At 39.7% G+C, this 14,198-nt stretch overlaps 1 protein-coding gene across 1 annotated transcript; it reads left to right on the top strand.

Annotated features, from left to right (window-relative positions):
* Positions 1-12,143: 12,143 nt before the first annotated feature.
* LOC112137787 (C-C motif chemokine 4) lies at positions 12,144-13,161 on the top strand. The gene is made up of 4 exons (XM_024260281.2): positions 12,144-12,302; positions 12,479-12,593; positions 12,670-12,782; positions 12,858-13,161. Exons 1-3 carry the CDS (start codon positions 12,242-12,244, stop codon positions 12,776-12,778), a joined length of 285 nt encoding a protein of 94 aa, XP_024116049.1. The 5' UTR covers positions 12,144-12,241; the 3' UTR covers positions 12,779-12,782; positions 12,858-13,161.
* The last annotated feature ends 1,037 nt before the right edge of the window (positions 13,162-14,198 follow it).

Genomic DNA, 14,198 nt, shown 5'->3' with positions numbered 1-14,198 from the left:
TGTTTTTATGAAAAATGAAACAGATTATTATTTTCATGAGCTGGTACATCAGAACTTTCAGTCAATTCCCACCCTACAGCAGAACAACCCTTTGTCAGTTACATTTTTTATCCTATCTGTTCATTTCAGCCCCCAAGCTAAATCTTTTGTGTGGCTGTAAGGCTTGGCAGAGGAAAGTACTTTATGCAAGATACTAATGTTGCTCAACAATTGGTGATGACAGTTTGTGACACACCTGGAAATCTCCCTTGTATTACCAGTGTAGCTTGGTCCAGGACACCAGTTTTTGTCTGAAAGGCTTATCAATGCTTCAAAAAAAATATTTACTCTAGCATTTTTTCAGAGAGCACACATTTTATTTAATCTCCAAGTATCGTAAAGATAAACATAGTATTGAGTATTTAGCAAACAATTAAAGAGCATAAGGCTGAGCAGCCACTTTCCCATGCCAACCGTGATGGTTAAAGTCCCACTTGGATCATTTTATGGTCTACTGTAAATACGCTCCTAATGGGCCTTTAATGATTATGTCGTTTTTGATGAAAAACTGTGTTGTTTTCTAAGACTTTGTCTCTGCATAGTAGTAAAAGTTAATTAGAAATTCACCTGTGAGTTGCTAGCCCCCCCCCAAAAAAAAACTATATTTATTTTCCCACTTGCTTACAGTTCCTCACACCCCCAATCTACCATTAACAGGGAAATAAAAATTGTGACAAATATTGGAGTTATCCAGCCATACAAGTGTGAGCCACATACCAGCTCAGACAAAGAAAACAAAGAGGGATCTATCAGTGGACGCATTTGATTGGAGTGGAGCAAATGTATTATCTACGTCCCAAATATGATCTTTTTCAAACTTTTTTGTCTGCTCCTGATTCAAAACAATTGCAATTTTAAGCTTAATTTTCAATATATTCTACATCATCAGAAAATTTTCCAAGCATCTGAAGCTACTTTCACTGTTGGGTTCTCTCAGAGCGGTTTCCTTCAATTCTAATCAATGCAAATATACAAGAGATTTAGCCTCCCAAAGCCTGTACTTATTTCCTTCATATAAACAGCCAGCAAGGCCTAGTTGGCCCCAGATAGTTCAAAAGTGGGCAGAGAATGTGGGCCCCAATTGGGTTTGTCCGCAGTTTCCGTGGTGGCCCGAGCTGTGTTTGCCCACATTGGCTTAGGCGGCAATGCTAGTCAGTCGCCCAGTGGACAGCGTAGCAAGTTCCGTTGCCCAGGGTTCAGCAAAGCAAGCAAGTTCTGCCGCCCAGGAGTCAGCAGAGCTAGCAGGGTCGCTGTCCAGGCCTCCAGTCCCTAGGCAGCAAAGCCAATGTGGGCAAACACAGCTGGGGCCACCACGGAAATCGCAAACAAACCCAATTGGGGCCCATATTCTCTGCCCACTTTTGAACCATGTGGGGCCCACTTGGCCTTGCTGGCTGGGATATAAGTCAAGCTCATCTGCTGTATCGTTACTGATCTGTAATGCCATCTTGTTAGCGCACTGTCTGCCACAACTTTCTATCAGCAATATACTAATCAAATAATTGGAGTTGCTTTCAAACTGATAAGCTCTGCAGCTTCATTAGCGATGTGATGTAGGAAATAATCTTCTTTAGCCTCTTTGTATTTTAGTAGGGTTGCACCATGGCGTAGTGTTAAGTTCTCCCATCTCACAACAAGAAGGTCCTGGTTCAATCTCAGCTGAGTCCTTTCTGCGAGGAGCATTCATGAGCATCTCTGGACACTACAGCTTCCTCCCACAGACCAAAGACATGTTTTGAAGGTGAATTGAGTGTTTGGTTTGTGTGTGATTGTGTGGCACTGCAACAGCTTGGCGATTTGTTCAACTCAATTTTGACCGTAACCCAAGAATAGCTGGGGCAGGCTCCAGCAACCCCCTGACCCTGAAAGAAATTCAGTGGGTTCAGATAAATTAATGGATGAATAGATTACAGAGAAACTAAACAAAAAAACAAAACACCTTAATTGAATAAAGGCTCACAATGATTACAAACAGTATTTTTTGTTAAATGCTAACTTGACAATTACAAACACACCCCTGACCTCCACACGTGTGCCTCATATTACAATTGGCAGTTGGCATTATTACACAAATCCCATTTCCAATTTCAACATAAAATCAAATTTCTCAACTGGGAGTTACAGGAGTGAATACATGCTATCAACCATAATCTTTTCCTGGATCAAAAAAACAAAAACAAAAACGGTAGAGTTCATTCAGTATAGCTTTGGATCTGCAGTCTATGAAGGGAAGATAAACAAAAGCAGAGATTTCTGTCTAATCTCTGCAGTGGATGACCTCAAAACAAGTCCAGACATGGAGATTACAAGAAGTGTAACAAACAATAGAGGGGAAATACCATAAAGAGTCCATGCAAACACAAGTTTGCAACAAAACCTTAACCCAGCTTGACCAAATATAAGAAGTTGTTCCATCCGGAAACCAAGGAAAAAACATCAAAGGACAAATACAATGAAAACATTTGAATTTAAAAGGAGTTTGTTCCCAAAGATGTCTTCATCGTCATATGAAAATAAAATCAATAATACTTTGTGCTGTTAGAAATCTGAGGAACCCGTGTTTCCTCCTCAAATTCGAGGAGTAGATGTTTAAAATGACTGGTAAATGGATCATTACCATTAATAAATGCTAATGTTGCATTTGTTAACTCATATGTGTCGCAAACGGGCAGACAGCCGGTTCCAAGTGCAGCAGGTTTATTAGCTGACAGACTGGAAGATAGGAGTCAAGCACAGATAAAACTCCAAAAAGCTAAATCAGGGTCAGGCAGGCAAAGGTCAAAACTGACCATGGGAGCATCAGAGAGCAAGCAGAGGGGTCAGGGTCGGGGGCAAGGGTTCGGAAAGGCAGCAAACAAGCAGAATAAAAGACGAAGCTGAGTCAGGTTAACAGGAGATCATGTCAGGATGAAACGTTTTTGATCTTAAAACTATGGTTTGTGCTTTCTAATGCCGGGTCTGCCATTCTCTTTGTCAAACACGCGCAGTGGTGCTAAGCCGGTCAGCAGTGATGTCACAGGAAGTTCTCGGTAGGCTCATAACAACACGCTAGCTCGAAAATGTGGGAAACATAAGGAAAATAAAAGAGGAAAAAGTGTCAAATGTAATTTCTGCAAGACAGAACTGAAGATGAAGCATGTTGTGACTAAGTTTGATCACGCTGAACAGAGAGCTTCATCTAGCTAAGGTAATATCGGCGCTAACACAGCTGGCGCTGCCGCGGCTGTCATTACTGCGCTGTTTGGAGATGAACCAGAAGATCTACAGCAGATCCGTGTCTACGGCGCTTCTGTCTGCTTCTGTCTTCTGTCTCGACGCATTTTTCCCTTTCGGGGTCGCGGGGGTGCCGGAGCCTTACCCGGCTAGTGATGGGCGAAGGCAGGGTTTGCCCTGGACAGGTCGCCAGTCTGGCGCAGGGCCTCAATCACATTCACATACTCACCTAGAGGCAATTTAGAGTCACCAATTAACCTATGAAGCATGTTTTTGGACGGTGGGAGGAAGCCGGAGTCCCCGGTGAAAACCCACGCATGCACGGGGAGAACATGCAAACTCCACACAGAAAGGTCCCAGTTGATATTTTTTTTTTAGATCCCCCAGCCGGGATTTGAACCGAGGCCTTTTTGCTGTGAGGCAAGAGAGCTAACCACTGCACCAACGTGCAGCCCTTATACTTTATACATGTTTTATTAAATATATATTTTAAAGCTTTAAAAAGAATTGCAGGCTTTTAATAAGTTTTCTGTTGTCGATTCTGATTACCTCATTTGATTTAAGTCTTGTTTTAATGCCAGAAACAAATGAAGGAGAAAAGCTGCACGATTCATTAAAAGATTAATAAACTATTGTCTTTATTTTAGTTAGAATATAACTTAAAGACCTCAAGTTTGAAGATAATGATGGTTAAGATGAGTATTTTACCTCCAGTCACCGCACGAACCGATTAGTTGACTACTTGAAAAAAATAGTCGGAGATTAGTCGACTATTGAAATAATCGTTTGTGGCAGCCCTACCTGTTGGTGATCGGAATTGAGAACTAACTGAGTGGCATCTGCGGAGTGTGAGCTGGGGCTGCTGGGAGATGTATTGTCTTCAGTACTCTAGAGATGGCTCCCAACAGTGACCAGATGGGGAGACAGAGCTCCAACTCCTGACAATCTACTTTCTGTATTATTAACGATTCTCTTGTCTTTTCTCAGCTGGAGGCTTTTCCCTGGTAAAATGGAAGCTTCCTCCACAGTCAGACAGACATTGTTCAGTATGTTTGTAGCACTGGAGAGTTTTTCATGTAAACTGTTTGTCAATCATGAGGGCTGTTCATGGCCACATTGGAAATATTTTACGTTTTAATTACAACATTTACTAAAATTCTCTTGAGCTCTTTTATAGCCCATCAACCTAGTCACTGCAACGGCCCCCCATTTAAACCCAACCTTTATCCCCTCCACAACCCCAGTCAATCAGACCCAGGTGAGGCAAGAACTGAAGAGGATGAAAATCAGGAAAGCAGCGGTTCCAGACGGCTGCAGTCCAGGTCTACTCACACTTCATTAAACAGAATATTAAGAAACTAAATGATCTCTGTTTCAAGAAAAATAGTCAAATTTTCTGTCTTGCAAGAAACATATTTTCTTTATCAAGAAAGTTTTTCAAAATCAAAATAATCTTAGTTTGAGAAACATGTCTTAGTGAATATATTTTTTTATTGTCTGATCTCTTTCCAAACCTTTTCTGAACCACTGTCCAATGTGTGATCTGGGTCCACTTCTCCAGGGATATTCAACAAAGTTAAACTGATACTCTCTGCTGATGCCACAGCCTTTCCCTTGTTTTACATTGAAACTGAATTGTTCAAACAATTTGATTTCTTATGAAGTCTGTGCACTTTGCCAAAGCTATTGGCTTTTTTTCTCTAGAAAGTCTTTATTCTCATTTCCTCTGTTTAAAAACAGTAATCTCAGTGTGTCAGTCTCACTATGTGTCCCACAGATTCTCATTACTTCCTCTTTTTTGTTCTTGTGCCCTCTTTCCAGTAACTTAAGTCTGGTAAGGACTCTCCTTGCTCAGAGTTAATGTTTTCAGGAGGAATGTTGCTTTCTTTCAGAAGTTAGAGGTTAGTTTACTCATGGATTAAGCATTTCTCAAGAAGACTAAATACTTTTAATGCCTGTGTGTTTTGCTCTGTGTCCTAAATCCTTACTCATTTTTCAACTAAACTGCCAGTTCACATTGCGGCAGGTATGGAGAGGACATGTGGGATTATCATGAAATAACAGCTTTATTTACTCACTTTTCTGTTTCACCTCCAAATCTGTAGCACCTCCCATCTACATGAAAACGTCTTTTTCAAACAGCAGCTTTGTCTGTCTACATCACAGACAACAAAGTTCCTGCTGGACACAATTTAGGATTCTCAAAAAGTGTTGAGCTTTGCAGCTTGTCCAGCGTTATACTCAGAGGAAAAAGATGACGGAGGGAGTAATCTTAGTTAGCTGCTCTGGCATATTTATTTGACGCGAATGAATGAAAAAGCAGGGAAAAACTGAAGGGAAAAAAATACATCCGGGCGTCCTTTACGTGATGACATATACGTTTATGGACTAGCACCCCATAGTGGTGAAATAAAAAACAACTTAATATTCTTCAATAAAGAAAAATAATCTGAGTACATTTATACCTTAATCTAACACCCCCACTTGTACTCAGGTTGTGCAAGTTCAAACATTTATCCAATCTGAATAACAAAAAAAAAGAATGTGGGCAACTCAGGTAGCAAGCAGGATTTCGGTGAACTTCTTCAGTTTTAGCTTAGAAACAGGCTTGCTCATAATATCAGCAACCATGTTTTCAGTAGTGCAATAAACTAGGCACATTTTTCCTTCAGTCACAATGGATCTAACAAAATGATATTTGATGTCCACGTGTTTGCATCTGTCGACTCACAGGGTTCTTAGCTAAAGTGTTTGTTCCCTGGTTGTCTTCATACACGACTGTCTGTGTGTACCTGTAGTTGTCAATGACCTCCAAAAGTTGCTCAAGATATATGCACTCTTGCATCGTAGAAGCTAGAGCCATATATTCTGCTTCACAGGTCAAAAGAGCTACCGTGGGCTGTTTCTTAGTCTTCCATGAAACTGGAGAACTGTTCTCGCTCAGGGTAATACATTAACCTGTAGTGCTGCATCTGTCGGTGGTATCACCTGGCCAGTCAGCATCACTATAGGCTATTACACCCAAGTTCTCTTTCTCATTTATTTTGAAACATAGTTCTTTGTCTGAAGTTCCTTTGAGGTATCGAAATACATGCTTAATGTATGTTAATGTATGTCTATTGTTCTTCTGTTAGATCATTCAAGTATTGTGATAATTTGCTTACCACAAAACTTAGATGTTGTAAGATATATAAGACTGCCTATGGCTTCTCTATACATCCTAAAATCTTTCATTTTAACTGCATCTTCTGTGTAATTTAGTTTTTGATCACATGGAGTTTCTCTCTGTTTACAGTCCTGCATGTTGAATCTGGTCAGTACTCTTTTTATGTACATTTCTTGTGACATTTTTACACATCCATCCAGCTGGGTGAACTCAATACCAAGAAAGTATTTCAGTCTGCCCAAATCCTTCATCTTGAACCTGACTGAAAACATCTCCTTCACATCTTTCATGACATTTTCACTGTTCGCTGCAATAATCAAGTCATCAACCCAAATGATCAGAATAGTTTTGTCGTGTTCTGTTTCTCTGGAATAAACACAGTGATCAGCTGGATTCTGAATGAACTGATTCTCTGTCAGATAATCATGCAAAACCTTGTTCCAGTTACGACCTGACTGTTTTAATCCATACAGAGACTTCTGCAGTTTACAAACCAAATCTTTCCCTTCTTCATAACCTTCTGGCTGATCAGTGTAAATTTCACAGTCAATAGGAGCGTGTAGATAGGCTGTTTTCACGTCCATTTGGTGGAGTAGCAGATTCTCTTGTGCTGCTTTTTGAAGTAGTACTCTTAGACTGGCCAAATTGGCTGTTGGGGAGAAGGTTTCATCATAATTTATCCCCATTCTCTGACTATAGCCCTTGGCTACAAATCTCGCTTTGTATTTGTCATTTCCTTCTGTGGCGCTTTTAACAGAGTATACCCACATACCCCCCACTGTTTTCTTGCCCTTTGGCAGAGGAGTAAGGGTAAAAGTGTAGTTTTCCTTTAATGATTGGATTTCATCATCCATTGCTTTAATCCATTGTTTTGAATTAATTGATTCGACAGCTTCTTCAAATGTTTGTGGAATCCCACATGCTGCCTTGTAACAGTAATCTACAGTAGTGTTGATCTCATCACTGTCTCGGTTGTTGGCTACAAAATCCTTCAAATGGCTATAGGTTTCTTTCTCTACCTAGTTGGATATCTCTTACTGAAATGATCATTACTTGCTGCATTTGGTTCTCTTTGGCTATGGCCGTCTGATGCGTGGATTGGATCTGTTAGTGACTCTAAATTCCCATCAGACCCTCTGATTATTCTACACACATTTTGGCATATCAAAACATCATTTTTTTTGTAACATACCTACTTCTGGTTTTGTATACTTTAATAGTTTTTGAAATATAAAGCTGTAATGCTTAAGTTTGTTTTTTGAAATTTAACTCCATTTAAATATGTTGCAGCAATTTATTTTGGCATTTTGGTATTTCTTTTTTTCCCCATTATATTTTTTTGTTTTGTTAAGCCGATTTATCTTGTGACATTTTGCTTAAAAGTGTTTTTCTTTTCTTTGACGGTGTGCTTTCAGCTGTAGCAGAGTTTACTTTACTCAGAGACACTGAGCTTCTTCTGGATGCACCTCATTTACAGTGAATCTAAAGCCTTTCTGTTTGATGTGGTGCACTATCAGATTTTGGCCGACCACAAGCCTGCAGCTACGTCTGAGTACGTGTGAACATAACGTGAACTTCCATCAGCACAAAGAAAGCCGTCAGCAGATCAAAGCCTTTCTGCGCTCCGACAATCCCGTTCCTGGAGTGATCCAAGTCAGGAATAATTGCTTCACCCATTTTCCGATTTATGTCTTTAGATATTTGTCCTGTAACTTTATCACTGTTGAAGTGTAAATCAAAGGCAGCCATGCTGTAAGGAAAAAAACAGCAATGATTGCAGTAGGTGTTGTTGTGACGGTTTTGATGTTCCAGTGGCTCCATGGAACCTGTGGAGCTTGTTGCAGTCATTCCTCCCTTCTAAGGGACAACACATCTGCTAAACCAGAACACATAAAGAATCATATACAAACTATGTTACCCACAAAATGTACTCACACTGAGAAATGACTTTGAAAGATTAAACTTATCGTTTCCTGAAGTAGAAGTATTGTTGTTTTGTTCTAAATCAATGATACAAACTGGTAGGCGCTTTGTCAGCAATAAACACTCATACACTAATACAGGAGGGCTGACCAATACAGGTGCTGTGGGGAAGAAAAAGTGACAAATCTGTATGACTTCCCTGTTTCTCACCTATGTCAGTCACCCTTACTGACCCTTATGAATGAAATGTATGAATGAATGAAAGATACTTTATAACTCCAACTTGGGGAAACTGGACGTGGCAGGGAAACGTATGCAAAGACACGCCGACCAGTCGTGGGCAGCAGTTACGCAATTCTGGCAGCGCTAACTGCCGAGAAAGACACACCAGGGAGGGCAGGACATGATGTAAAAAAACAACCACCTTTAACCTGTGTTGCAGTAGAATGGCATAGATTGAAGCATGAGGTATATGTTGTACAAAGTGTGTTGTCTACGACCTGTTGCTTGCAGCATGTTCGCTGAAAAAAATGTGAATTAACTTTTTTGCCAAATGGACTTACTGAGTAGTCTGCGACTTTAATATTTCATGTGGGCCTGATAGATTTGCTTATGTTTGACCCGGAGAAAGCTCATATCTACTCGTAAGAGCAGTTGTGACCAAAGCTATATTCAAAAGTTCACCACCAAAGAATCAGTGCAGGTTTTGGAGTTCATGTAAAAGAGAAGCAGCAAATGATGAATGACCAGACTGCCAACTGGCTGAAATGTTTCAAAGGAATCAATGGAAACATTATAAAATCTTGAACCAAACTCGATTATTTTCTCCTTAAATGAAGAATCATCTCAGAGGAGTTCATTAAGTGCAAGTCTAACTGCAATCTGCACGGAAATAATCAAACTTTTTTTCTCGCAGCCTCTTAAACGTTTTTTTTATCCTTGGCAAAGCTCTAGGTTTTCTGGGTAAAGGTATGCATGTAGTGTGTTCCTGTGCCCCAGGGGGTTATCTGCTTCTGGGACACGTTTGTGCACGCACTATCATCCAAACAGCAGCTTGTCACACTTCACTGCCCTCACTCATTCAGAAAAAATCCCCAAATTATTTGTCCCCACTTCAAAGTTGAACTGATAAAAAAGTGGGAGGAGCTGCATGAAACCAGAGTCGATGCAGATCAAGATTAGATTTGCCTCATTTCCCTGAATTTCTAAATTTAACATTTCAAATATGTTTCTACAGGTCCCAAAATTTGAAACATCCCTTTCACGTGTAGCTCATCAGATCTCATTATTGCTTTTTTTAAACTATATTTCATTTATTTTGGCACATCCCGGAAAATTATTAATATTAATATTAATGATTGTGGGTCGAATAACATAAACAAACAAAAAATCAGTGACTGATGATGCATAAAAAGAAGACAAAAAAAGGACCTGAGAGAGATCTCAGGAACAAGAGGTGTGAAAATGCAGCAGACCAGGAGACAGGAGCTTCACATTTTAAAAAACAAAAGTATCCCTCCATTTTCCAAACCTGCTCAATCCCTTCTGGGGTCACAGGGTTTGTGGATTCAACCAGCTACTGTTGGATGAAGGTGAAGTACACCCTGAATAGATCGCCAGTCCATCACTCAAACCTAAAGACAAATTTAGGTCAATTAACTTACACAGCACATTTTTGGAAGGTGCCACACATGCACAAGGAAACATGCAAACTCCACACAGAAAGAACTCAGCTGGGATTTGAACCTCCCCACTGTGAGAAAAGAGTGCTAGCCACTGCGTCACTGTAGCCCCTAACTTAAACACTAGCGAAAAAACTGAAACTAAATTGTAAAAAACAGTAAGATATTGTAAACATACAGCAAATATCCACGAGTTATAACAAAACATACATATTGACTGTCACTGTTCCTTCAATCTCTCATAACTGCAATGTATTTAAATACAATTCCTCTATATACTGGTATCTGGCAATAAACCCCCAAAAAATCTGTAATACACTATCCCAGTTAATGTTATAGTGGAGAAAAAATGTTTCATTAAGAATTTAACAGCAATAAGTGAAAGTTACTTGGACCATTGTCAGGTTTAAGCTGATTTGACCGCTAGCATTAGCGAGTTAGCTTTTAACACACATTTCCTTTCAACACATGTTTTAACTCTAACTACAATAACCCATTTTGTCTGTTAGATCTTCAGGCACGACGTTTTCACATTAAGTGTTTACTAACCTGTGATTTGGAATAAGAAGACGGCGCACGCATTGAGCTGCTAGTAGAATTTCACCGAGAGGATTTATTCTTCCTCTGGTGCGCGTGCATTCCATACACTTGTGCGCTGCGCTGCCACCTAGCGGACAGTTTAGGAATTGCAATAACTCAAAAAGATGGAACCAAACCCAGTAAACAACAATGAAAGTAAGTAAATTAAAATATATATTTTTTAAAATGTAAGAGGTGTTTGTTCATACTTCTAACTAAGAAGCCTCTACACGTGATTTCCATAACCTTTCGAACATCATGCACCACGTGCTTTTAATAAAGCCTCTGATTGGCCAGTTTTTGACTTTAATGTCTTACACTAAAAAGAAAGCATCATGGAAAAACAGAATGAGCAAAATTACAGTTAAGAAAAAGGTAGCTGAGCAAGAAGGATTACTCTGACAAACAGGTGCATGGCATAGCCAGCAAAGTGCAACATCACAGGAGGACCTAGCCTCACCACAGCAAGGCAGTAGTGTGGATCCACAGAAGCTAAACAGCAGCTGGCCAGAGAGAGAGGATCATACTGAGAAAGCACTGGGAATAAAATATCATTAAAAGTAAAACAATTCTTATATTGGCAATGAGTACTTTAAAACATAAAAACATGATAAAAAAACACAAAATGAATAGAAAAAACAATAAAATGAGCTAAATGCCAACTTAAATACACAAGCCCTTTATTTCTTGGTTGAGGGGTTAAAGGTTTTCAATCCAGATCATTTAAAAAAAAAACATGATTGCCTTAACTGGATTCCAATCATAACCTGTATAAGTGACCAACACAACATTGGTTTCATTCCTGTTATGAGCATGCAAACGCTAGATTTGGTCTTGCCATTTACGTGGATTTTTTTCTGCAGTTTTCATTTTAAATGCTGCACCACCGACATTCTGATCATATTTATTTTGTGTTTTCATGATTTTTTATATTGTTTTATTGCAGCTGCATCTGTGTAAAGCACTAAAGGCTGTGTGTGTGGGGGTATGTGTGTGTGTGTGAACAATGCCGTACAGCTAAAATCACCTCACCCTTTTGAAAATGTTTTCACTGATGTCAAGAATGTTGCCAAAAAACATTTAATGCATCTTTTCAGCTCCTAATTCCTGATTGTTTTTCTCTCAGATTCACTTAATTTTAGGTTTCACTTCAGCAGAACATAAAACTTAGTTCTTACTTGTATTTACTTGATTTCATAAGCTCCACCTGCAGCTACTCTGCTGCGAACAGCCAAAGAAAACACCTGAGTGCATGCTGCTTTTGTTCTAAACAAAGAGATGTAATAAACAAGAACTTAATGTCTGTCTCTTAAAGAACTAGATTGAATTGAGATAGTGGGTTTCCCCGAGCAGCCTTCCCAGAATGTGAGCGCTCACCTGTCGTTATCTGTTTTACCGACACGATAAACGTTTCCTTCTCATAGTAACTTGGAAAAAAATCAAGTCTTTGTCAGGAGAAATTGTGTGGGAGGAGCTGAGCAGGAAAAGTCAACAGCCCCCACTTTTCCAGTCTGTGGGAACACGCTTTCACTTTCTGAAGCACCTGCATAAAAGCACCTGCAGCTCCAGCCCGAATCACAGCAGCACCTTCACTCTCCTGAAGAGACTGGCTGAACACCTGATCCACAGAGACGCAGACATGGCATCTCGAGTTGCAGCTTTGATCTTCCTGGGTCTCCTCTGCGTTCAGCTTGCATCAGGTAACATTCATCTTCACTTTCAAAGTTCTCCTGCAGAAATCTGCAGAATGGCGAAGGCTTTTCAGGCTGAGTCAGCTGCACCTGCAGACTCTGTTTCTCTCCTGCAGCTTTAGGAGGCCCTCCTGAACTTTAAGGAACCACTTTTTCTCACCTGCTGTTTTCTCTTTTTCCTGCAGCTGAAGTTCTAAAGGACTGCTGTTTATCAGTCAGCAAAAACCGCGTGCCAGCTAAATTCGTTGTGAGCTACTACATTCAGGAGGCAGGGAAAGGCTGCAACCTCAGTGCCACTGTGTAAGTCAGAGACCAAACCAGCTCATATTTACTTTGTATGTTCTGCTATCTGATGAGTCTCTATCTGATTTTTCAGGTTTGAAACCAAAGGCGGCAGACGGCTGTGTATCGTCCACCCCGATGGATTTCCCTGGGTGCAGAAGGTCATCAGCATTGTGGACAGCAGGAAACCAGCATCCCAGTAAAAAGGTAAATGCAGAGTCCACTTCTGATCAGCTGATCATCAAATCTGTGATGCTCAACGGTTTCTCTGCTTCTCCACAGCTAAAGGAGTCTGATTGGAGGCAGAAACTTTCTCAACGTTCAAGCTGCTCTGTTCGTGTGTTTCGCATTCTCTGTCCTGCAAACCATGCGGTTTGGCTGAAAACCTGTTCCTCCTGAGGCGGCTTGAGCGCGCTCAGACGCAGCGGCAAAGCTGATCACCGAGGAGACTGACGCAGAGAGCTCATCTTTTGTTATCATTTGTTATTGTAATTGTCATAACTGTTATGAAATGGTGCTGCTTTTTTCATGAAATACTAAATGTGAAACTGGAGAGGTCAAATAAACTTTATATGGATTTTGTACATTTTTGTTTCTTCGTTTTGTCTTACTGAAAAAAAAAACTGTTTCTAGCACAGATTAAAATTATGTTCAGGTAAATTATTTAAAAACTAATAAGTTTGTAAAAGAAAAACCAAATTGAAAAAAGTCAGGACTGTTTAATAAAGTTCAAGGAAAAAGAGGTAAAATGAAAAGCAAAAAAGAGTCGGCAGTGAAAGACTCAGAAACATGACATTGGAAACTCAAACAACTCCATTTATCATCATAAAATAAAGAACAGAATGAAATGGGATTTAAACTCAGGAGGACATGAAGTCTGGCCAATAAAAACAGCACTAAGTAGTCAATCACTTCACAGTTCAGTGCGGTAAGCTTTATTTTCTTTGGAAAAGACAGATGAAAGTCAGTCAAAAGTACGAGGAGAGAGTACGTTGACAGATAAAACATGACAAACAGTTTAAATGAAGATACTCTTAAAAGCTGACTGTAAGGAAATCACATCACACTTGAAATAACAGCCACCCTAAATAAATATGCCTCAACCTGTTTGCTTCAGGTCTGCACCGGGCTGAACGCACACAGGAATGGGGTGATGCAACAACTGGAAAGACAAGGTCCCACCTGCTTTTATGTCAAATCTTTGATGCAGAAGCTTTAGATTCAAGCGCATCAAGCATGAAAAAAAAAAGTTATACGCAGCAATTTTCTATGTGAAAATCTGCACATTTTTAAATTTTTTTAAATCAATGTAAACTGCATATCTGACAGTACAGGAGCGGTGTGCTGCACTCCTTCCTGCGAAGAGCCTAATTCAATGATTTGCAACATTTAATGTTAAGAAGAGCTGAGGAAATCCCACTTCACCAATTAAAATTAACACTTTTTTTATATTTTTGTGGTCATTTCTAAACAGTAGCTTTTAAATATTTGCACCAATTAAATTTTCATTTTGCTATCATCTTCTTTTGCTCTTGAAAGCAGGTTTTAAAAGTTACTTTTCAAAATAAAACATCTCCTTAAAAATTACAAATACAAAAAAGCCACATCAAGCAGTACAGTTTC

Source organism: Oryzias melastigma, linkage group LG9, assembly GCF_002922805.2.
Source record: "Oryzias melastigma strain HK-1 linkage group LG9, ASM292280v2, whole genome shotgun sequence".
NCBI lineage: Eukaryota > Metazoa > Chordata > Actinopteri > Beloniformes > Adrianichthyidae > Oryzias > Oryzias melastigma.
Note: the sequence above shows the minus strand (reverse complement) of the source record. Positions and strands in the feature narration are given on the sequence as shown.

Coding starts and splice junctions, on each gene's coding strand:
- LOC112137787 (XM_024260281.2), top strand. CDS start 12,242: ATGGCATCTCGAGTTGCAGCTTTGATCTTCCTGGGTCTCCTCTGCGTT. Junction 12,303..12,478: donor CTGCGTTCAGCTTGCATCAG/GTAACATTCATC, acceptor TTTTTCCTGCAG/CTGAAGTTCTAAAGGACTGC. Junction 12,594..12,669: donor TGCAACCTCAGTGCCACTGT/GTAAGTCAGAGA, acceptor CTGATTTTTCAG/GTTTGAAACCAAAGGCGGCA.